The 24,162-nt window shown below is 41.2% G+C and overlaps 1 protein-coding gene across 6 annotated transcripts in view; it reads left to right on the top strand.

Annotated features, from left to right (window-relative positions):
- RC3H1 (ring finger and CCCH-type domains 1) overlaps positions 1-22,358 on the top strand; it is a 69,149-nt gene extending 46,791 nt beyond the window's left edge. Inside the window, exons 12-20 of one of the 6 annotated variants that reach the window (XM_028732324.2) lie at positions 914-1,305; positions 2,989-3,147; positions 4,026-4,178; positions 5,451-5,664; positions 7,036-7,129; positions 7,257-7,386; positions 10,352-10,489; positions 11,583-11,689; positions 12,854-22,358. In XM_028732324.2, coding sequence (XP_028588157.2) covers positions 914-1,305; positions 2,989-3,147; positions 4,026-4,178; positions 5,451-5,664; positions 7,036-7,129; positions 7,257-7,386; positions 10,352-10,489; positions 11,583-11,689; positions 12,854-13,004 — 1,538 coding nt within the window. In that variant the 3' untranslated portion in view covers positions 13,005-22,358. Of the gene's footprint in view, positions 1-913; positions 1,306-2,988; positions 3,148-4,025; positions 4,179-5,450; positions 5,665-7,035; positions 7,130-7,256; positions 7,387-10,324; positions 10,490-11,582; positions 11,690-12,850 lie in introns of all 6 variants that reach the window. The other 5 variants (XM_028732323.2, XM_028732322.2, XM_028732321.2 and 2 more) reach the window with 5 other exon arrangements.
- Positions 22,359-24,162: the final 1,804 nt, after the last annotated feature.

The raw sequence follows: 24,162 nt of genomic DNA, 5'->3' as shown, positions 1-24,162 counted from the left end.
TTATAGAGTGAAAAATACAGTGCCTTATTTTATTTCATCAAGCCAGAAGAGAGCTGTCTGGCTCGATGTAGCAACTTTCAGAGTTGAAAACTGCTGCCACCAACTGGAAGCATTCACGCTTGCAGATGGTAGTTCACAAGTTTCTTTGAGTATCAGCCATTTATTTAGAAATAGGTACCACTCCCAAGAATTAACCCATTTCTTGAAAACATAGTGAAAGGTGACAATCCTATGATACAAAGTTGCTCACCTTCTCCAGGTTCTTTTATCTCATCCCACTAGTTTTCATGACAATCTAATCCTTTTTAAGCTGTTTTCCTATGTGCATGTGGCAAACAACAACTTCACCAATCCCTTTTTCCTGTGGGATCTCAACACAAAATATTGCCAATGTTTTTAGAAAAGGCTATGTTCCATTCTAGCCCTCTCTGCATTGTTGCCATTATTGCCTATGCAACCCCCTTGTCATCATCTGGCTTCTTAGGGCAGGGTCTTCCTGGTGACTCCTGCTCCTTCTAGTGTCTAAGGGAGCCACACACTCCCAAGCAGGGTCAGTAGATGAGCAATTGTCCTGTTAGCATCACTGCTGAGAGGACTCTGAAAGGAGACACCTCTCTAAATTGCCCATAGCTATAGTGGCTCCTTGAGAGGCTTCCACATGTTTTCCTCATGGTAATTTATAAAACACCATTGGCCAAAAGTTAAGACAAGTGATGATCTATTGTTATAATGCAAAGTGTTTCCAAGCTCTTTCCAAACAGCTGTAACTTGGTAAAAAATGGATTAACATCTTCAAACATAAAGTGAAAAGGAGATTTAAAGTGACAAATTATTGCCACTTCCGTTCTCTGAAGCAGGTGAAAGAGTGAATTGCCTTAAAGCACCTTTCCAAAATTTTATTTTGTGTATTTAGGTGTGTATTATCCTGCAGCTCAGCCTTCGCAGTGTATGTCTCGATTTGTCCGACCTCCGCCGTCTGTTCCTGACCCAGGCCCTCCTTATTTAGAACATTACCCACCATACCTCCAGGACCGCATGGTGAATTCTCAGTACAGTGCGCAGCCCCAACAATATCCTCCTATGGGACAACCCATGTACCCTCCACATTATGACAGCCGGCGCATGTACCCCCCTCCCCAGCCGTACCAGAGGGAAGAAATCATCAGAGGAAGCCCTGTGCCCATCGAAATTCCTCCACCAGCTGTGTCTCCATATGTACCTGAAACGAGAGACAGATATCCACAGATGGAAGGCTACTATCCAGTTGGTCCACATCTGAGTCAGATCAGACCTTCATATCACAGGGTACGAGTTCTATATGTCAATTCTTGTTTGTTTGTTTGTTTGTCTGTCTGTCTGTCTGTCTGTCTGTCTGTGGGGGAGCTTGGCATTTTAGTCTATGAAATGCTATACAGTCTTCATTCTTGCAGCAGCTCTATGAAATCCCATTTTACAAAAGGGAGAAGTAGAAAGTTGGGCTTGATTAGGGCCACTGAGTAAGCTCATGACCAAGTAGGGATTTTCATCTAGATCAGTCCCATATGTTTCATTTAAAGAAAAAGAATGTACATCAAAGAAACTAAGATTCTACAATAACAAAAGGTAAAAATTGCAACCTTTATAATTAAAAATACATTTATTTATTTTTTATCATTTCTTTTTGCCTCTGCTAACCATATGGGACATACAGACAGGGAAGGCTTTCTCTCAGTTGCTGAAAATGGGAGATCAAGTTTGCAGTGTATTCCCACTCAAAAAATTCTAGACCAGAACCATAGCTTCCATTGGAAGCACAGATACTTCTACAGTGACCAAAGACTCGCTCCTTCCTGGCAGCTTAGACTCCAGAAACAGGTGTTTTTGTTGGAGGAACAAGATGATATTTTCTTCCAGCCTGACTCTGAGGTCTTGAGGCATACAAAGTGGGGTTCTAGCACATCCTCACCCAACGATCTGTAGTTTGAGGGCTGGGACTTCTTTACTTACACATAGTTGGAGACTTTGCCACACAGGGTGCAGAGCACAGTCTCTGTCTTGGAACTGAATTTCTGCAGAGAATCAAGGGGGAATACTGTCCTCTTCTGGAGTGAATTGCAGAGGCTATTATAGTCAACTCCAGAGTTTTGGAGGAGCAGAATGATTCTGTTCTTCTATAGGAGTTGGATTTCGATTTGTATGGAAATATTATTTGACAACTCACGTGGCTTTTGAGATTTCAGGAAACATTGCTCTTTTATTTAGACGGGTATCTTTGCAACCACAAGAGCTAAAAAGTTGCATATTTTCAAATGAAAGCTGCAGTTATTAGGAGCAGTGGACCAGAACATTTTCTGCACAATAATTTCCACTGTGGAAAACTGCCCATGTCTAATTAATGGATACACTAAGCGGTTTGAAACTTGTAAATAACTTTATTAATATAAATATACTTAAGAAATACCTATATATCTATTACATAGCACTTTGTGCATGCTAAAATTAGTATGTTAACAGTTTTCAGTGTCTTCGTTGCTTTCTTCTGAACTTTTAATGGCTGTGTTCACACTAAGCTACGACTTAGCAGTATGAGAATGAACCATAGATTGCTTTCCTCACCCCTCTTTTAGCACAGCTGCAAAAAAGTTGGAAGCTTCCACTTGTGTTTTAGATAAATCATAATTTAGTGTGCTGTCTCAACCTTAAGGCTGTGGTTCTTCTTAACTACCAGTTGTTGAAACAAGCCACTTTCATAAACAATGGTTTGATGTTTTCACCAGTTTGTATTACTGAGTTGCTTTCTCCTTTGGAGCATGTTGCTCAAATATAAAGGATTCTAGTCTTCAAATTTGGACAAAAGTACACCCCCTCCGTGCTTTGTCATTGATGTAAATCTAACAATTGTGGATTGTAGGCTTCAGCTTTAGATTCACTTGTAGAATGGATAATTGATTGTGTCTTAAATTTTAAACGTTTTAAGTATTATTTTTCAAAATGGTATTCTGTCTTCAGGAGCCTTATAGCCGGCCTCCCCCTCAGCCTCATCCCAGTCTAGATGATTTGCACCGACGACGAAAGGAGATCATGGCCCAGCTAGAGGAAAGGAAGGTCATCTCCCCACCTCCTTTTGCACCATCACCAACTCTGCCTCACTCTTTACACACTGATGAGGTGAACATGTTTTGAAAATATAGCTGTTGGGTTGCTTTAGCAGTAGTCATGGAAGTAGGTTTAGTAATGAACAGGGGTGCCCACCCCGAAACAGACTTTGGACATGCCTGGTAATGAACAATGTATGTAAATTGACATGCAGGGAGAAAGGTGCATTTGAACCATGTCCTGCCAGAATCTCACTGCATCCAACCATGTGTAGGAGAGAGAGTGCATACATACATTGGCCAGAACAGCATGATCAGCATGTCAGATGAATGCTAAGAATTGTCCACACGATCTGAGCCTATGCACATTTGATTTTAAAGATGTGCACCCTATTTAAATGTTATTCCACATGTGGAGATTCAATGGCTTGGGAAGCAGGAGGGTCTTGTCAGATTGTGTGGGGAAGGAAGGCGTTCTCTCCCTTGCCCACCATGCTTCAGATGCAGCATGTCTGAACTGAGCTAGAGGCACAGTAATGAGAGCTTCAGAGAAATACTGTGCCATCAGTTTCCCGTTTTAGAGCTGACTTCTAAATAAGCCAGTCCACTAGAATGGCCACTCAATTTTAGTGGCACGTTGAGTGCACTCATTATATTTGAAGGTTTTTTGTATTAACAGCTATATTTCATGTTCCCATTAAATATTAGAATGGTGTTAACTAGGCTTGCTATGTTGGGCACGTTTATTTACATTTTATGCACATTTATGCAAGAGATACCATATGCAATAGCCAGACTGGAAGTGTCTGAACACTTTCAAACCACTTTGTCTCAAGTTCAATTTTGGAGTCAATTCAGATGTTTAGTGGAGGCACATAGGATTTTTAAAATTTTAATTTTAGTACTATTGCAATAACTGAATGATATTCTTTTTTGTGTGTTTTTTTGCAGTATATAGATGAAGATATGAAGGTAGCTGGCAAATACAAAGGAAATGATTACAGCCAGTACTCTCCCTGGTCATGTGAAACCATTGGCTCCTACATTGGAACCAAAGATGCAAAACCCAAAGACACAGCAGCAGTGGGACTTGTTGAGATGGGGGTAAGCATGCAGAGAAGACCAAACGATCGGTGCCAGAGGGTGCTGTTCAAATTGGACCTTGTACCAGAAGGGCAGATTATAATAAGTTGGTTTTAGCATGCAGTAAATCCTAGCTCTAGACTATTTGTTAAAAGGTGTGGACCACTTTTGGATCATTACTGGTGTTGCAGTGCAATTTTGGGTCCCTTTTTCTAATTATCAGAGCTCAGATCAGATATCATGCTCTAAAAGCCATGGGCAAGAAGGCTTGCATATGGTTTGTCATGATATCTAAATTGACAGACATTGGTTTGCAGTTGACCAAGAGTACAGAATTGGAGACTGTACTCTGAAGAATATTTGCAACCATTGTTTGAATGGCTTGTAGTTTCTGAGCCAGAGGTACCATGGAAATGAGAGTCAACTTAGGATGCTGAGTGTGAAGAGAAGTGAAAATAGTACCAGACAAGCATCTCTAAAGTATGGCTGGTTGGTTGGTTGAGCATTTGAAGACTCAAATCATTGTTTGTGTTTTTCTAAACTATGTTGTTGTCTGAATGGAGCTAGAAGTTAGTGTTATGGTTCTGAACCATGGGTCACAAGAGAACTGTTTGTGTGTTGTGAAAAATTAGTTTTGAATTAAAGACTTGTGTGAGAAAAAAGTATCTACTCAGAGAAGGCCGTTTGCTGTGTTTCTGTCTGATCCGCTGCTCTAGCCTTGCCTCCTTCATCAACCTGTGTGTGCATGTTTAGCGCTGAGCCAAAACGCCCCCCCTTCCTGTCTTTCTGCCACTCCATTTACACTCAAGTAAAATGAGGGCAGCATTTCAACATTTTTTAATGGCGTGTGTGGTGGTGGTGGGCTTAACCAGGAGTGGAGAACGGGGTTGGATGTAGCCCTGACTGTGTTCTGCTCCTCTTGGAGATCCTCAGCTGTGTGAGAGATGCTGCATTCTGGGAGGAAGGAGAATAGTGGGCTCCAACGGTATAACCTTTCAACAGAACAGAAGTATATAAACATTTTATTTTGTCTTTGGTAGTGGTTTGGGCAGCCACATTATACAATATTATAGAATATTAAAATATTAAAGGGGCCAAGAGAAATCCTAGAAGGTGTTAATATTTTTTAAAGTGTGTCTAGATTTTGAAAGAAATTTGTTGGAACAGAGTCTTTCTGCACATATGCCCCGCCCCCAGTTCTCTGTGAAATGATAATTTTATTCTTACTGAGAAGAGTCAGTCAAAATGGAGAATCTTGCTTATAGTTCCCTACCCTTTGGGTCCACCCTCCAGAACGTGGATAGCAAGGGGATGCGAGACCAGCGTTTGGATTTGCAGAGGAGAGCAGCAGAGACTGGTGATGATGATCTTATTCCATTTGGAGATCGACCTACGGTATCAAGGTTCGGTGCCATCTCACGTACATCTAAGGCGATGTATCAGAACCCTGGTCCCATGCAAGCCATGGCAGTTCAAGGGGCATCGACAAAGCCAGGCAACATTTCAGGTATGCAGCGTACCCCTTGGGAGGCCTGCTTTCTTCTACACTAGGCTTTCATCAGTCCCGAAGTGTAGAATTAGGAGTTGCTAATAATTTAGAATTTCCTGTAGGGGCTTCCTCCCTTCAGCCACAACCTTGGGAGACATTCCACAGCTAGTTGGTGTTTGTACCTGTGCTTCTTCAACTAAAGCCTGTATGCCATGTGGCAAATTTCTCAAAAATTGATAAATCCAAAAACGGGTTTGTGAAATGCCACAGGGAGAGGCTTTTTAGCAATTCTCAGTGAGCTGACGTAAACCCTTGAGTGTGCCTGAAGTTCCTCCTTGAGTCCCAGTGCTTGTCTGCAGCATGAAGTAGGTGGGAGCTCTGCCTTGTACAGTGATTTCAGGGGCAGTTTGGGCAGAGAAGCAAATGGAGGCATTTGGTACATACATTGTACCAAGTTGGATACATGGCCCTGCTGCACTGCCACTTATTCAGCATACTCACTGTGGCAAACCTGTGAGCAAGCCTTTTAGTGACATACAAGTAAATTCTAAATGTTATGCAAAAGTCAGCATGAAGATGATTCTTTCCTAGTAGGTAAAGGTAAAAGGTAAAGGTACCCCTGCCCGTACGGGCCAGTCGTGTCCGACTCTAGGGTTGTGCGCCCATCTCACTCTATAGGCCGAGGACCAGCGCTGTCCGCAGACACTTCCGGGTCACGTGGCCAGCGTGACAAAGCTGCTCTGGCGAGCCAGCGCAGCACACGGAAACGCCGTTTACCTTCCCACTATAAAGCGGTCCCTATTTATCTACTTGCACTTGGGGGTGCTTTTGAACTGCTAGGTGAGCAGGAGCTGGGACCGAAAGACGGGAGCTCACCCCGCCACAGGGATTCGAACCGCCAACCATACGATCGGCAAGTCCTAGGCGCTGAGGTTTTACCCACAGCGCCACCCGCGTCCCTTCCTAGTAGGTAGATTTCTCCAATACCCCTTTAGCCTACGTAAGCAGTCTTTTCCCAGGCTAGAAGTGATGAGTTTTTTTGCTCCCTCTGCAGTTCTATCTTTCTTTTTTGAAAGCTGGAATGGGTATTTTAAAGGTCTCCAACATTCTCTGTGGTGTTGTTCAACTGCTCTTCATTCTTTCCCTTCATTCCCATCCCAGCTACCAAACATTTTATGGTGGCTGTTTTAAAAGGAGAGGAAAATATGACTCAGGTCTGTCAATATTTTTGCAGACTTTCTTCAACATACATTTTTTTCACAAAAGCAAAGAAAAATCAGTTAATATTACGTACATTGCCTTAGCAACTGTGCAACTTCATCTTCTCTGCCATTAATATAAGTCATTTGAATCAGCACTTTTTAATAGACCTTTCCAATTGCTTTGTAGATTACAGCCCTTATGAAACACACAGTGCATGGGGAGGTTCGCCATATTCACCCCATCAAAACATACCTTCTTCTCAGGGACGCCCTAGTGACAGGTAAGAGTATCCCAACCTGCTGTGTTTAGGTGAACATACTATACAAGTTTTTTGTTTTTTCTAACACCTTGAAAAGAGAGAACTGAAACATTTGCTTCTTTTTCAAATAAATTCTCTGTCATCAAAGGGAGAGATTGTCTATGACAGACGTGGCTGGCCATGGGAAGCCTTTGCCCTCATCTGAGAGGGAACAGCAGCTTCGACTTGAACTGCAGCAGCTAAACCATCAGATTAGCCAGCAGACACGAGGACTGGAGGTGGGTGCTTGTATCCCCAGTCATTTTGCAGTAAGGGACTTGAGAAACTGGATGTGTGTGTGTGTGTGTGTGTGTGTGTGTGAGAGAGAGAGAGAGAGAGAGAGAGAGAGAGCGCAGTGGGGATATAATTTATTTTCCTCTGATTCTGTTATATATGTTTTCATAACATTTAGGAATTTCAAGTGTGGTTAAAAGTTACAAAAGATGCTGGCACCAATACTGCCGTTGCCTAAAGACTTCCGATTTTGTATTCTTTTATATTCCCCCCCCCTCTCTCACACACATACACACACTTTATTGTCATATTTTTCTGGTCTTCAAAGTAGTGGTACATTGGGTAATGAGCTTCCTATATAATTTTTTGTTGGCCTTATCTTCCCAAACTGTCTAAAGCTGAACAATGGTTATACACAATTTATTGAAAAGTCATCTTGTATATCGTACAGTTGAATTGATTTCTTAGGGTGAAAATGTATGTTTCTGACAACAGCAATGAACACTAATGATACCTGTAGCTCATAGTCATCCCAGAATAGAAGTGTTCTTGCAAAGGAGACCAGTGAGAGATCGTGGCTGCTGATTTGGGGGTTTACAGCTACCTCAATGGAGGTTTTCTGCAGTGGCAATCACAAGCAGTCTTCATTTTAGGAAGGCCTGACTTCCTAAAGTCAGGTGGTTTTTATGAACTTGGTAGGTTCCCTGAACAGAATGATAGATGCAAGATCAGTGTGGATTTGATTTAAATCAAATCGATTTAAATTTCTAGTCAGTAAGACTTTATTTTAATCATTTTTTAACAGAAAGACTCATTCTTGCTGGTATAATCTTAATATTTACAACCAGATGAAGGTTTCGTTTTTGGAATAATAAATTTTCAGAGTAGTTTTTACAGTTCTATCAAAAATTACTGATTTGGTTATACTATTAGAAATACAAAGACAGGTAATTATGAAATTCTTGTTTATATTTGGACAACCTTTCTGCTGTATTTTATTGGAAGGAGAAAAATAATCATTTCCTTAATAACAATTTTAAAAAAAATATTTAACTAAAACAATAATATTATAGCATATGTATCCATGTTTGTTAACTGATGTGGTTAAACAATTAAAAAAAAACTTAGACTGAGTTTTAGCACACATGAAAAACTTTAAACAAATCCTTATTTCCTGATGAATAGCATTTGGACTATAATGTAACTTAAATAGAAAACTATCTTTAAAAAGATTTTTCCTCCAAAAGCATTTTATTTTAAAAATCTGATTTAAATAAAAAAAATCCAATTTAATTTTTTTTTAAAAAAAACCCATTTTTAAAAAAAAATCATTGATTTTTATCCACCGTGTGCAAGATGCATTTGTTGGCAATATTGTGCTCTTGTTCAAGAATAAAAGAGAAATCGGTGCTTACTTTTGGCATGCATGCCTTTGCTGATGGTGCAATGGAGGAGTATTGGATGGTTTGAAAATACCCACATGACTGTTACTCTCTGTTCTTGTTGTTGTTTTAGTTACCTAATTTTGCACTAGATAATATGCAAGTTAAAAACAAAGACCAAAGAGACTTGTAACTGTTTTGTGACAGACATTTCTGAAATATTGCTTCAGTGCCAAGACTTAAGATGAAATCATTCAAACACATTTTCATATACGTATATAATTCAATTCTTAATTGCAGGTGTCATTTAGATACCAACATGCTTTTATTTTATTTGTTCAGCTAGGTCCAGATCAGTGCAAATTAGGCAGAAATAATTTGTTTTAGAACAGTGGTTCTCAGGCTAGGAGCAACTCATTCAACATTGAATGATTTGCTGCAGGCTCCTGTGCACTGCTCAGTAACATGGGGCATGTTCTAGGATGCAGCCAGCTGATTACCAAGCCTATTTGGCCTCACTGCTGCCCTTTATGAGCACTTCTTAAATTATGAGCCCCACTCCTGCAACTACAGGTTGCAAGGGAAGATCACTGGTGATAGGGAAACTATATTTTAAGGAAGCTTAACTGCCATCACCTCCTTCTCATTAAGTAACCTCTAGTAAGCTTCCAAGAAATCACAGAAAGCCACTGCTTCGAAACCAGGATGTGGGTGAGTGGGGTCTCAGGACTATAGTCAGATGCTTGGTTTCAGCTCCACCACAGCACCAGCATGTAGTAAACTTGATTACAGACAATCAGTGAGACGCCTTGAGCAAGGTGGCCAATCCCTGCACATGTCAGATTTTTTCAAAAAGTTTAAACAGGAGACACAACCATGCTTCTCTTTCAGTCACGCAATGAAATCTGTGGACTGTAGGGACAGAACAGAGAAAAGAACATGGTACTTCAGACAACATCAAATTACCTTTTAGGATTCACTACCTCAAGAAGGAGTGATGGCATCTAGCTTGGATAGCTTCACAAAGAACTGGTTTCTTAATGGCTAATAACTGTGACAGTTAAATGGAACCTCTGTGTTCCAAGTATATCTCTGAATTTTTGGGGAAACAGCTGGATGGTGCTCGCTATCTTTTCTCGCTTGTGAGCTTTCCAGACTCTCCTGGCTGCCTCCTCCCAGAAAGAGAGTGCTGAACTAAATGAACCCTTGGCCTGATTCAGCAATGAACGTCTTACGTCAGTGCTGTTTGCTTCTGTCTCACATCCTTTTAGAGCATGGATCCAGTCATCGCCACCCATGCTACAAGCTGAAATGAAAGATTGTTCACAAAGCTTGGGGAAGGGGCTGCATGTTTCACAAACTGTATTTCTGATTTAAGATTATCTTCATGTGTGTGTGAAACATTCTTGGGAGTAATGACCAATTTGTGTATTTCACATGAGAGGAAGGAAGGTTGGGTTTTGGGAACCAAGCAATACTCCTGAATTTTGGCCTGATCCTCATGTCTGCATGGTGTTCTTTCTGTGCTCAGTTGTGTATGTGCTTCGCTTTATGCATTTAGGCTGTTAGTAACAGGCTGCTGTTGCAGAGGGAGGCGACCCCCTTGGCAGGCCAGCCGCAGCCCCCACCTCCTAAGTGGCCTGGAATGATCTCAAGTGAACAGCTGAGCTTGGAGCTGCACCAGGTGGAGAGGGAGATCGGGAAGAGAACCCGGGAGCTGAGCATGGTGAGTGTTTTGTAGGGTGAGCAGAGGAGACTGAAAAAGAAACTGCTGCTGCTGGGTGAGTAGCTGTGCTTCTTCACACAAAGGTGTTATTCTAGATAACAGCTGCCAGTGTTAACTCTTCTTATTTTTGAGACTACAGTGATTTTAAATATTCTGACTTCTGTAGCTTTTCGGGCTTTGTTTTCCTTTATCATATATTATATAGTGTTAGAGTGCCAGGGTAATTGAAAGACTCACCCTTGCCCCCCCTTGGCAAGTGAATGAGGAGATAACGAGACTTTCAAGTTGTACTACTATTTGGGATAGATTAGCATAGAGTAAATTGGAGAATGAGGAAAGTATTCAAGCAGAGGGCAGGTACTCTTTCCTTGGTGGGTATTCCTACCTCACACTAGCAGTTTAAATAGTAATATTACTTTGCATGATTGCATGTCTTTCTAATTGAAAGCTAAAGGCTGCATTTCAGCAGACTAAATATCTTTTTGTTAATTCTTAGTGTGTGGTACAAGTTGAACACGTGCAGTCAGAAGTAAGCACCAATACATCAGATTGCGGTCATGTCACCTGACAGATCAGGGATATGAGCCCAGGTCTCCCCAGCCAAATTCCATATGTTGACAACTACACCACCTTTGCCAGCTCACTATTATATAATTGTCAGCTGATCCCTATAAAATTGGGTATTTATCATAAAATAGATCAACACGGTTACATATTTAGACTCTCCTAGGGAGCATGGCTAGGAGATCTCATGATGAGCTTCTGCTGTTTCTCTTCAAAACTGTACCACTGCATGCACTGTGTTGCAGCCTGGGCACCACACCTGTTAGTTGGCATTTGGAAATGGGGCAGTGGTTTTCAAGCCTGTGATGATAGAATGCTTTAGCCTTTGCTGCTTGATACATGTGCTTTTGTGTATCCTGAACAAATGGATAGGGCAGATATTTCTCAGGTGTTCCCTTGCTCTGCGGCTTTTGTGTCAGTTGGTCTGTGCAGTGGTTTTACAATTATCCTATTCCTCATCTGTGAAACAAGCATAGAAAACATCTTACCTACATTTAGTGAACTGTAGGTATTCCTATTCTTTCCCCAGGAGAGTCAGTCTTCATTGGAAGTGAAAAGCAAAGTGAGTGCCAGTAAGCAGACAGAAAATGGACAGCAAAGCAAGGTACCAGCTGAGGATGTTGCACTTACATTCAGGTAATAGCACTGGTCTTCAACTGGTGGGTCACAGCCTGATCCAAGGTGGGTCACAACAGGTGCACTATCACCATGCAAATATATGCTGTCACAGAGCACACAGTAGCCTGTCAAACTTATTTTGCCCAGTTACCACCTCTGTCTATGCTCCGCTTTGAGCCAGCGTGGTGTAGTGGTTAAGAGCGGTAGACTCGTAATCTGGTGAACTGGGTTCGCTTCCCCGCTCCTCCACATGCAGCTGCTGGGTGACCTTGGGCTAGTCACACTTCTCTGAAGTCTCTCAGCCTCACTTATATCACAGAGTGTTTGTTGTGGAGGAGGAAAGGAAAGGAGAATGTTAGCCGCTTTGAGACTCCATAGGGTAGTGATAAAGCGGGATATCAAATCCAAACTCTTCTTCTTCTTCTTCTAGTGGTTGTAACATATTACACTATTGGGGAACTGCTCCCTAAATGGAGATGGAAGGTCCAAACAGATGCAATTTAACAAGGCAGATTAAAGATGTTAAAATAAACATGGCAATATATTCTCTTGTGTATTCCGTTTGTTTCAGTGATTTATTATTGTTTTATGTCTAAACATAGAAATGCATTCTAAAGTACAGTCGTACCTTGGTTGGCGAACGCCTTGTGACTTGAACGATTTGGCTCCCGAACGCCACAAACCTGGAAGTGAGTGTTCCAAAGAGTGTTCTTTGGAACCCGAACACCTTCCGCGACTTCCGATTGGCTGCAGGAGCTTCCTGCAGCCAATCAGAAGCCACACCTTGGTTTCCGATCGTTTTGGAAGTCAAAAAGACTTCCAGAATGGATTCCGTTCAACTTCCGAGGTACGACTATATGTGGAATTTGCTTCTACCCACGTGCCTTGCCTAGAAAACTGATATAGTGGAACTCAGCAAATGTCAGTTAAAACCAGTTCCACTACCTTCAGAATGCATAATCTCTCTTCATCTGAATTTGTATTTAGAGTACTCTGTATTTTACCAGACGGTACTGATCTTTTGATTGTCATTGATAGTGGCCACTTGGAACACCATGGCCAACTGTATTCAAGATGTCTTCTCAATATTGTTCTTTTTCTAAAACTTTATTCAGTTTCTTTCTTTCTCTACCTGACTGTCTTCACTGTTAATTTCCCCTTTTGGCATTCCTTCTTCAGCAGTGATGTTCCAAATGGAGCAGCTCCAGCGCAAGAAAGCATTGGCCTCCTCTCCAGCAAAGCTGCAGCTCTGAGCTTGTCGGAAGATACTGAAGCGGGAGGAGGCGACTTGGATGCCCAGAGGACAGGAGCAACACCTACATCTGCTCCCTGAAGGAACAAAAGCACCTCTCCATTTCCGTCTGGGGTCACCTTCACCCCTCCTTGGGATACAATGGGAGGCACTGAGCAAGAGCTGCAACAATGGCAGGTCCTGAGACAATGTGCACAACACCACTACTAGAACAAACCCTGCACATAGTTCACATTAACACATTTTTTAATTAAAAAAATGAAAATTAGCAGTATCTGCAAGCAACTCAGATTAAATTTGTTTTTGTTCTGTGAATGAACTTTATTTTAATAACTTTGGATGCCTTGAATGCCAGGGCTTTAAAAGAAACAGATATTATATATATAAATATATATACACACACTCTGTTTGATTAATTGTATGATCTTAATGAGGTAGGTTTTCTCTTTTATTTTGGTATTATTACATACCCAGTGTATAATTTCCTCTTTTCTTCTCCCTTCAAAACAGTCTCACTCACCACTGCTTTGTGTGAGTTTGAAAAGAAAATAGGAAGTGTTGCAATGGAGGAGGAAGCTCTCAATTGCCTTGTCAGAAAATGTGTTGCAGAGTTTCTGAAAGTAACTCTCTTTAAGCATGCTAGTACATCACCGTTATCCATTGTATTTTTCTAAGCATGGTAGGTTTTTAACTTCAGTTTGTAAAGCATGTAAAGCATTCATCACCTCAACAAGCAGATCTGTTTACATGAATAAGAATGAAATAGCTGTTCCATTTCTGGTGAGGCAGCATAAATTGGCTAATACTGATTGATCCCAGCACGCTCGAAAGGCAGCCATTGCAGATTAAAAACAACGCCTAAACTGCAGTGTAGAATGGCTTCGGTTGTCAGAGATGGGTTAGGTTGAGAAATTTGGGTCTCTCTGCTTCTTTGTCAGGTCTAAAGCACAACCTCTGTGTTAACTTTTGTTTCTGGGAAGGATGGGGACTGCATGATATCCTAATGCAGGGAAAGCTGCTGCATCTGCCCAAGAAGAGAACTGTAGAAGTTATAGTTTGGGTGGGATGGAGAGAAGCAAGAAGACAGGAAGCGCAGGCCCTTTACTTTGTGTTCCCTCTGCATCTTTATTGCATTCAAAGCTGCTCTTGGTTGTCCCTGGTCTGTCTTGGGTGGGGGAGTTGCCTATCCCTGCTGTATTCAGTCTCTGAAAGTGAAGGCTTCTCTGAGTAATGGGAGAGATTGACAAGATAATAGAACTCCTTAGATTTACTTTCAGCAACTCTGTCTCAACAGCAACACCCTTCAGGATCTAGAGGGGATGAAAACCTTTCTTCTTGCTGCATACATCATTGCATTTAAGATTGTCCTTAAAATGCCACTGTTGCAGGCAGTGGTCTTACTTGTGCTGTGCATAATTTGACTTCCTCCTCTTTCCCTCCAAGTGATATGTAGGTAGAGATGCTGCGAGTGGAAACCATTGCAAAAGCTCCCACACATCTCTTAAGCCTACTTCTCCCATATGGATTAGACTACTAAAACTCAGAAAGCACTGGTTATGTAATAAGTTGAAGCATTGCTTTGGTTGGGTAAAAGCAGAAGTTTATTAATCTTGTTTTAGGTTGTTTTTCTTCCCTTAAACCCTTGTTGAGGTCATAGCAACCTTCAGCTATTTTGCATCTGTCTTACTGTTACATTGAACAAAATGGGGGGATACAGCCCCCCTGTTGCCTACCAGTAGGAGAGTCCAAGCAGAAGACTCTGTTGAGTAGTGATTATTTAATTTGCCCAGTCAAGGCACCGCATTTATATACTATTTCACATTGAATTTGATTATGCCCTACAGACCTGGCTGGCCAAAAATTTGATACATGTATTGGCTTGGGATTCGAGCATTCATTTTTTTATTTAAATAAAAATTATCTATATATGTATGTATATATACACATATATGTAGTTATATCTGTATATATATTGGGTATGTTTTAAGAATTTTTTCACATGAGTGCAGCTGTTATAAAACATCTGGGAGGTAGAGGCACTGAGAAAATATATCTCAAAGGCATTTTAACAATCATCTTCAGCTTCTCTTAACTTCACACACCACTCTATCAGAATTTTAACATGAGAATTCCCCCCCCCCTCCTTTTGCACTACCTTTCTTTCCCCTGGCCCTGCTTTCCACTGAAGTCTAGATAGAAATACTTTCTTTTCTTGATGAAAATTGTTCACTTGAGGGAGCCCATCACACCTGTCTGCCTTTCCTGGTGCGGTAAAGCAAGAGTAATATCAGGAGAGCACTGAAACAAGCTAACTTTGCTTGTAAGTACTATTATTCTTATTTCTCACAACACAGGAACTCCTTTGAATGAATCAGGTCTATGAAGGGCCTAGCCCAAAATCTCATCTTTGTTTGCAAGCAAACAAAATTTAGTTAACCTTGTACATAAATTATGTAGCAATCTTTTAAAGATCTTCCCCTCCAGAGAGAGCCTAACTTGGAAAAAGAGAAAAATTGGCTTTCTGTTAGAATAATTTCATATACAGAAAATTTTCTAACTTCAGGGAAGAGAGACTTCAGCACTTCTCAGTCATTTTAATGTGAATACTGGGAACATGCATAAAGGGCAGGAGTGGAGTACCTCTGGCCCATGGGTCAATTTGGGCTTGTCCAAGATTCTAATTTGGCCCATGAGACTATATTTCATAAAGCACACCCACTTGACGATCAAGTGACGTCACTCTGGTGAGCAGGTGATGTCACCTGATAGGAGGTGGACCTTCGTCCTGCTTAGTTCCGCTGTCTTGACTGGTTTCTGCTTCACCCTCTGCAGGCAACCAGCACAGGCAGTTGATCTTTGCAGAAAGCAGGGCAACCCCCACCCAGCCGACAGCTGCATGCATAAGGCCTGCAGAAGGCGAGATGGGACCACTGCTGCATCAGCTGATGTGTTGCTCACTATCTTTTTGCACCTCTGTGGGCCAACTTTGACAGGAGGGTGGGTGGCCTCGCCCACTTGTCCGCGTTGGCCCAAGGGGAGGGAGAGAGAAGGATCTGCCTCACTGGGCCAAAAAGATGGTTCACCCTTGGTATAGGGGAGCAGCATCATGGCGGCAAGTCCAGCCACCCTGATCTACATGCATTCACTAGTCTGTGAAATTTGCCCACGGGTGTACAAAGTGTATATGGCGAGGCTTGTCTGTTTGCTTAGGGACATTGCAAAAAGCAGTTTGTACAGAGGCTTAATCACCCTGCCATGGGTGTATTCATTGAGCACGTGGAAGAATGGGCAGAACATGAGGAAAATGCCATTGCGGATACTGAGAAGCTTCTACTATAAAAGTACACGCTCTGAATGTGAGCTTAAGAATTAGATCTCTCAATATTTGTGTCATCCCCCCACCCAGGCTGTACTCTGTGCACAGTGTCCTATCCAGGTTAATGTCCTGTTTGCACAAGCAAAGGTTTTTGTTTAATCTTTTCAAACCACATTGATCTTGGCTGAGTTTCCTGTTTCCCTCATTTTTTGGTGCAAAGATTTACTCAACAAAGGTGAGCACATAAGGAATTAGGAAAAGGCTTTAAGTTTTTCAGTGACTTTTTGGTGAAGTGTACTGGCTTTCAAGTAGAAGAATCTAATTCTGTAGTTCATCTAGTTTGTTCTTTTATAATTAGTTTTCCTAAATTAGTTTGCTAGGACTTTTCAGCACTATTTAAGGTAAGGAGCTGGTTGGCAGTGAATCCTTCCTTCTTTGTAAAGGAGACATAGAAAATATTGAAACCTGAGAAATATCTATATTCTAGTGGCATTCAAAAAGCTCTTTTCTGAATCTTTTGAGCTTGGAGATTCATAAACTTGAGAAATAGAGAGACGTCTGCTGGTGTTGCTGTTTCACCAGTGGACTAGTTCCCGCTCCCCTTTCATACGGTTTCTCTCTGTTTTAAGAGAAACATCATAACACACTAGGCTTTAAACTGTCCATGGGATCCAGACTCTCTTGACGCTAGCTTTGTAACCTTTGTACTCTGGATGCCTTATAGCAATGAGGAAATAGGCAAACAGACATAGATGTATTTCACAATAGTCAACAAACCTTTACAGCATCCTCCTCCACTGTTCCTGTATACTGTGCTTAAGTTTTGGCTTATTTTTCTCTGATACATTTAGCATACAATTTTAATAGCTGTTATTAGTGATCGGTTCTGTAGATTACTCCTTTCTTTCCACTTTGTTGTTTACAACACCCTGTTCACTTCAAACCTTATTAGAACATTTTGAGCTGGAGGTCCTTTGTTGCCCTAGGTAACCTTGGTGGTTAGAGCAAAATTTAATTCCGTAAAAGGTTTATGAAGGATTTACAGGATAACTTAAATGCTTTTTGCAGTACCCATTCTAATTTAACTGCTCTAGCTTCTTCTGCTTCTGTTCCTTTTCCTTCTGTAGATGTGCCTGTCACCCTCCCTGATCATGCACCAGTCAAAAGCTTGCTGCCTCAGAATAGAGCGTTCAAATGAATTCGCTTAGCCAATAACTTCTGTGAAGTTGCCTTTTCTAATGGTGTTATTACTCAGTGATGCACAAATGTGATATTGCCCCTACTGGTAGGCAAATGGGGGGGTCTGTATAAATGTGGGAAATACCTTTTTTTGGTTTTGTTTTGTTTTTTTGTTTTGTTTGCTTTTTGTTCAAGGAGAGCCAAAGACTTGTGCTTTACTCTTGGGTGTTGGGTTTTTTGGGGGTGGGGGTGGGGTATTTTTATTTTATTCATCCTACTGGTTTAGCCAGTTTTTATTGAACTTGGTTTCTGTGTTTTTAGCTCTTAACACTGGTAAATATGTCTAAAAGCTTATGACTGTTGAGCCTTACAAAAATACATTCAGTGATGATAAATTATTAGATTTTGGAAGTGGTGTGTTTAAGCCTCGTTAAATTTGCAGCCATTTATATATCCCCTTTTCTATTTTTTTTAATGCTTGAATACTCTCCCATCACACATCAAGTTACAATTTGCAACAAAAAAGGGCTTATGAAAAAGTTATTGTTTACTGTCATTATTCCTGCTTGAAATTTTCTATTGAGGTCTAGTAAAAATAAATATAAGGAAGCTTGAAGAATTTTAGTAGAAGTAGCACCAGACGTAGTTAAATGCAGAAGAAAATGCATGCAAACACACTGCACAGGTAGCTCTGTGGTACTTGGCTGCAGAAAGTGTATTGAGTTGTATCTTAGACACATTATACCATTTTTCCGCATGTGCAAAGCTATATAGAAGCCTCTTTCATTCTGACCAATTAATACATGAATCCATAAAGACAAGCATATGTAATCAAAAAGCACTTGGTTTCATAGTTCTACTAACTAAGCAGGCATGGGCTTTTTAAAAATAAATGGCCTCAAGGAGGTCACTCTTCAGTCATTTCCCCATATCTCATCAGTATGTTCATAGTGAAATTTACATTATGTTCTATGCATTTGCAAATATTTCTGTCTACGGAAGGGAACTTTTTCCAGCGCTAGATTTGCCAAGTTGTATTCTTGAGATCCAACCTGTTCATTTAAGATCTGGAGGCAGCAGAAGAAATTATACCACAGATGCACCTCCCATCCTGAGCCTCTCATCTGCCCCCATGCCCTGCCTGTTGTTATAAACAGACTACAGTTTTAGCTTACATGGAAGTGGATGGTAGGCAAGCAGACCAGTGGAAGGAAAGCTAGCAGCTGCACACTCTTCCTTGCCTCAAACTATCTAAAGGGGCAGAGAGGATCACCTAACTGTTGTCCAACAACCCCAGATACTTGCTTGGCACAGTGTGTCTTGTGAAGTACGAAATTGATTATGAGCGGCAGATTCAACTACCTGGTTCTGTTAACCAAAGCCAGGGCAGGTTAGTGTCATGAGGCTTCCTTCCCCCTGCACCTTCCTCCAACCAGCTCTGGAGGGTTGAGAGAACCCCTAGAACAGTCTGCAGGGGAGGAAAAGAAGCCCTTAGGCAGGCAGAAAGAAATGCTTGCGTTGATGGAACAATCTCCTTAGTGCTGCATTGAATTCCACCCATTATAGGAAAGTGAATGACTAATACCAGCAGTTGACTCCATCTTATGAAGCAAATCTGTGTACTGACTTGCTCTAGAAAGAACTTAAAAAGGTGTATCAGTGGCCTCATTCAGACATCGTGCTAAACTATGTTTAGCATTACAAGAAAAAGCCTGTGTAAGCCTTGAGTTTGCATTCTCCTGGGAACAGCTGCAAAGAGGCATTCAAAAGCTTTCAGTTTTAGATTAACTGCATCGTGCCATGAAGTTCTGTGCAGAGTAGACCCACTGAAATTAATGGACCTGACTTTGTCCTATTATTATTTTTAAAATGTTTTTATTTTATTTTTTTATTCGTAAGACTAATGAACATCATATTTGCAAAACAGGACCTGTAAGACACCTAAGTTGGAATTTCCATAGTAGCAGCTTACACAATAACTGATTTGATATTAGGCCAATGTAACATACAAAATCATAAAAGCATATGACAAACGGATCAAACTAGAAATAATATATACTAAATCACAATACACACAGAAAATGGGAAAACCCCCAAAATATAGTGCAAATTCTTAAGTAATGCTTTGAGATGGATGGAAGTAATAAAAATAATTAAACCTTTATTCAAAATATTCATATAACTATAGCACCACCTAGTGGCATAAGGATTATTTTTTCCACAGATGAGAAGGGGGTTAGGGAACCATACAGTATGAGGAGTGGGTGCCAGAAGATTGCCATGTTTGGCTATACCCATAAAATCTATTGTCAACCCAAATTGCAGTGAAATCATCTTTTAAAAAATTGTCCTTGTGTAATTCTTCTAATGGTGCATTAAATTTAATGAATTTAAGTAAATCTTAGTAGAATATCACCCCATGTTGTCTGCACCAAGAAAAAGTGCTTGATCTTAACTTTGTTTTCTTACCCCTTTTTTTGAGACAAGCCAGCTTCAAGCCATAGTTTAGTAGCCAGGCTTCTGTCGTTGAATCATAGTTAAGTTTAATTACTGTATACGGTTTGGACAACCGATAAACTGGCTCATCTGAATGGGAAGAATAAACTTCTAGTCATCTCCTTGCCACCATTCTGGAGGAGGAATTGAGTACATAAGCTCAGGATATGTGGAGGCTCATTCTTGGAATGCTAAGGTTTAGCTTGATAGGGTCCAGTTAACACAGAACTCTATATCTCAGTGTAAAACAAACTGGTTTTGTGTGAATGAGGAGCAGGGCATTGCATGTTGCTCACAAGTTCCAGTGGCACTTCTCCCTGCTTCTGTCGCCACACCACAGATAAAACAAGCCAGAACGTGGCTGGTCATGTTCTCTGAACCCAGCCTGTGGTTTGTTTACTCCAAACCATGAGCTGTAACCAAGACTGGTTCCAGGCTTGCCACTCGCGGTTTATTTGGAGGAAGCAAACCACAAGCCCAGGTTTGGACAGTATAACAAACCAGAGTCTGGCTTGTTTTATCTGTGGCAGGAACACGGTAAGTAAGCATGACGTAATAGGGTTTTTTAGATTATGATTTAATGTAATGTGTAAACCAAGCTACTGAGATTCTGGTACAGAATTTCCCACCTCCAATTCTTTTCTCCCACTCCCCTATATGGAAAACACAACAGATGAATCTTTTCAAAATTCACAGTTGTGCTTTTAAACAGACACACTAAAAGCAATGGCCTTGATTGAGTAAACTAAATTGCATGAGATTTGCTATGTCCCTGCATCACCAAATGGTTTCTGGTGTAATTGCTGGTCTTGGGTTGATACGCAGCTCTGGAGGAAAGGCCCTCCACCCTTTTCAGGATCAGTTGCCTAATATTCATCATTTAAATACACCAAATTATTTCCTGTTTCACCAAATCAACCCAGAGACAGTTCTGTACTTATTGAAAGGATAGCTCACTGAGAGGACATATTGATGACATCCAAAGTAACAAGGAGAAGAAAATGGCTCCTTTCCTTCACTGCTTCAATGGGATTCCTGTGGTAAACATTGTGCTGGATTTGCCAATGGACTCACAGTGTTTTAATTATTTATTATGGCAAAAAAATTGCTTTTTGATTTCTTAAGCTACAAGCGTAAGGCTTTGGTTCTGAAAGACAGCAAACACTCTCAGCTTTCATTATGATAGTATCTTAGAAGTTCCTTAATAGCTACAGTTGCCATTTTCTGGGTAGCTTCTGTTCTGATGTTGCCTATATCTAAATAACTTATGTATTTATGACCGCCTGATGCTTTTCTCCCCACATACAAAAAAGTATCTAATTTTGGAGGCAAAAGTTTGGGGTTTTTTTTACCAAAAGAAAAACATATGCTTAAATGCAGAGACTCTCTCTTTCTCTTTCTCTTTCTCTTTCTCTTTCTCTTTCTCTCTCTCTCTCAAAAGTATTAGATATGCTGATGTTACATGTATACATATCTTTTATATATATAAAAAACAGAATCCTGTGGAGTATTTGGTGTTTGCTATAAACAAAATTTGTTTGCTTCTGTGTATGTTAAAGTGACTTTGGGCACCATTTGTAAGCGGGGTTGTCTTCTACATGCAAGTCCCATTGAATTCATGGGATGTCTGCAAGAAGACACCCCCTGTGCCCTCTTGTCGTTAATGTTAGTTTGTTGTGGCAGACAATACTCACAAGTCTTTGGCATCCAAAACCAGATTGTGTAACTGGAACAGAATCCCACAGCTGGATTTGGTTAGGGAGATCCCCCTAGCTTAGCACTAGATAAAGGCAGCTAGGAGTGGGGAGCAGGACTGGCAGTGCCCCCTTTTTTGCCGGCTGTCTTGACAGATCACAGTTTCAGGCTCTGTACAGATCCCTAAATTCAGACTCTGCTGCCTATTGTGAGTTTACAATTGCCTTACAGTCTCTGCTTGCTATGTAAGCAGCCTCTTTGCTAGCCATGGACCCCTTTCCTTCAAGGCGACCTTATCAGCAGCATGGTGGCATTTTAAAATTAGTTTTGATGGACTTGCAGCCTTCGATCTAGATTTCACTCCCTGTTTTTGTTCATCAAACCTGCCTCTCTCGCACTTCCCAAGCCATTTCCAGTTGTGGGATTCCTCTATATCTGTGTGCATTCTTTATGGTTGTGTGCGGGGGTGGGGTGGGGGGTGTTAAGCCAAGTTTCCTTTGGTCTTTTTAGGATTGTACCAGTCTCCCCGAGACATTCTTAAGTCATTATCACCTTTTTGGGTGGAGTTCATTTTTTAATAACTTTTTTGACATTTTGGTGCATATATGCTTGGGATAGAGCTCATGTAATTTACCAATCGTATTGATTGTATGTGATTGTGCCCTGCAGAGGTATATTTAACAAGAAATAAAATAAAAAAATTGTCTCAAGTGATGCTGGTGATAATAAAGAAGACTCCAAGGCAATGAGCTCATTGACTTTGTGATTTGCTTGGAGGTTGCGGGTTTGACAGCTGTTGCTATCAACATGTTTTTAGTTTGAGTTATTTCTTCCCTCAAGTGTGTCTTCTACAGTGTGAAAACAAATATGTTGTTAAATACGCACTCCAAAAGAAGTAAAATGGCAATATGAAGAACACATGAAAGCATATAAAAATAAATGAAACAAAACCAGAGGATTCAAATGCACAGCATACTCTGGCAAGCACAGAGTTTCATCAGAGCCCACTAATCCTATGGCAGGAAGGGGGGGGGGGGCGGCGGTGCTAAGAGGAGGCTGTCCCTGCCATTAACTGTTGGGCAGGCTATCTGCTGGTCTGCAAACAAGCACATGGGAGTGGGGGTTACTAAGGAGAAGTCCTGAGGGTAGCTTTCCTAGGAAACCCCCTCCACAAGCCTGGGTCTCTAGCCAATTACACTGCTGCAAACCTAGCTCAAAAATGTTAAAGGCAGTGATGTTAACAATAGGATTGCTACTACCATTTACCTGGCTAGCTAAATAAGCTTCATTTGTAAGGCTTGATGTTGGAAATGACATTTGAAAGTTGCAGATCACAGTATCTTCAGAAATGTGATTGAAACTAGGAGTCTGCTAATCACATTATTTCTGCAGACTTGCTTCTGGAGAAGATAGGGCTTCATCAACATGCTCAAATATTGCACAATCTTAAGTATTCAGAGCCCAGCAGCACAAACCAAACACTGGTCCATTGAACAATTGCATATGTTTGCAACCCTCCTACCCAAAACATACATTACAGGCTGCATGCGGGTTATACATTTAAAGCACATTTGAAGCAGATTTCTGTGCACTAGTTTGCTAAGGGTTGCTGAGAATTTTAACTCTGTGAGAGGTAAAATACAGTGCCCAGAATTTGGGTGGGTGGGTGGGTGTGCACGCACGCACGTGCATTCAGGGCATGGTGTGTATGTAAGGAAAACACTGGGGCCTAATTTGAATAGTATAATGTCTGGCATCTGGTGGGCGGGACTTTTGTGTTGTGCTCTGGAATTGGCCCCTCTCTTGGGGTGTTCAGTTCAGTTCAGTTAGAGAGACAAATTCTCATTATTGCCTCATCATGTGGTTTTAGTTTCTCTCAGACACTATGTTGCTGTGTGACAGTTTTCTTTATTATGAAAGCTTTGTTTGACAGATACGTGAGCCTCTTACTTTGTTGAAAGAAAAGAAACCCTGCTGAAGAATGGGGGAATATCTTAAACTGGGTGAGTGAGGAGATATTCTCAGTCTGATGGGAGGATTGATTTTTTAATCACCCCACCCTCCACAACAGTGTATGCAGCCAAAAATCAACCGAACACAATCCAGACTCCCAACTCTGTCACAGGCACAAACCAAGAACAGTGCATAACTTGCAGGTTCTTCAAAAAGTGTCTTGGGAACTATAGTTTTGTTGAGGTCCTGAGCATTGCCTGAGGGGGATTCCTAGCCCTCCTAACAGAAATACAGCTCTTTGAGTTCCCAGGGAGATGGAGCTTCTATTAAAGCAGTTGAAATGCATGATGCAGGCCGGCCCTGTGTCTCCCCATCTTCTTCCCATCCCAGTCATTGGGCTAGTCCACCTACACCTTCCAGTCCTCTCCCCGGCATGGCCATTTTGTTATATCTGCAGGTGCTGGTGCAAGCAATACTTATTTTTATGAAACCGTTCTGGGGGTAGGCATGCTTCTCATGTGAGTGCTCTTAAAAGCAGGCTGGCTGGGTGTTCCCTTCCTCTCTATGTTGTCATCCCATAGCTGCCACCTTTAAGACCAG

The sequence above is a fragment of the Podarcis muralis genome, chromosome 5, assembly GCF_964188315.1.
Source record: "Podarcis muralis chromosome 5, rPodMur119.hap1.1, whole genome shotgun sequence".
Lineage (NCBI taxonomy): Eukaryota > Metazoa > Chordata > Lepidosauria > Squamata > Lacertidae > Podarcis > Podarcis muralis.
Note: the sequence above shows the minus strand (reverse complement) of the source record. Positions and strands in the feature narration are given on the sequence as shown.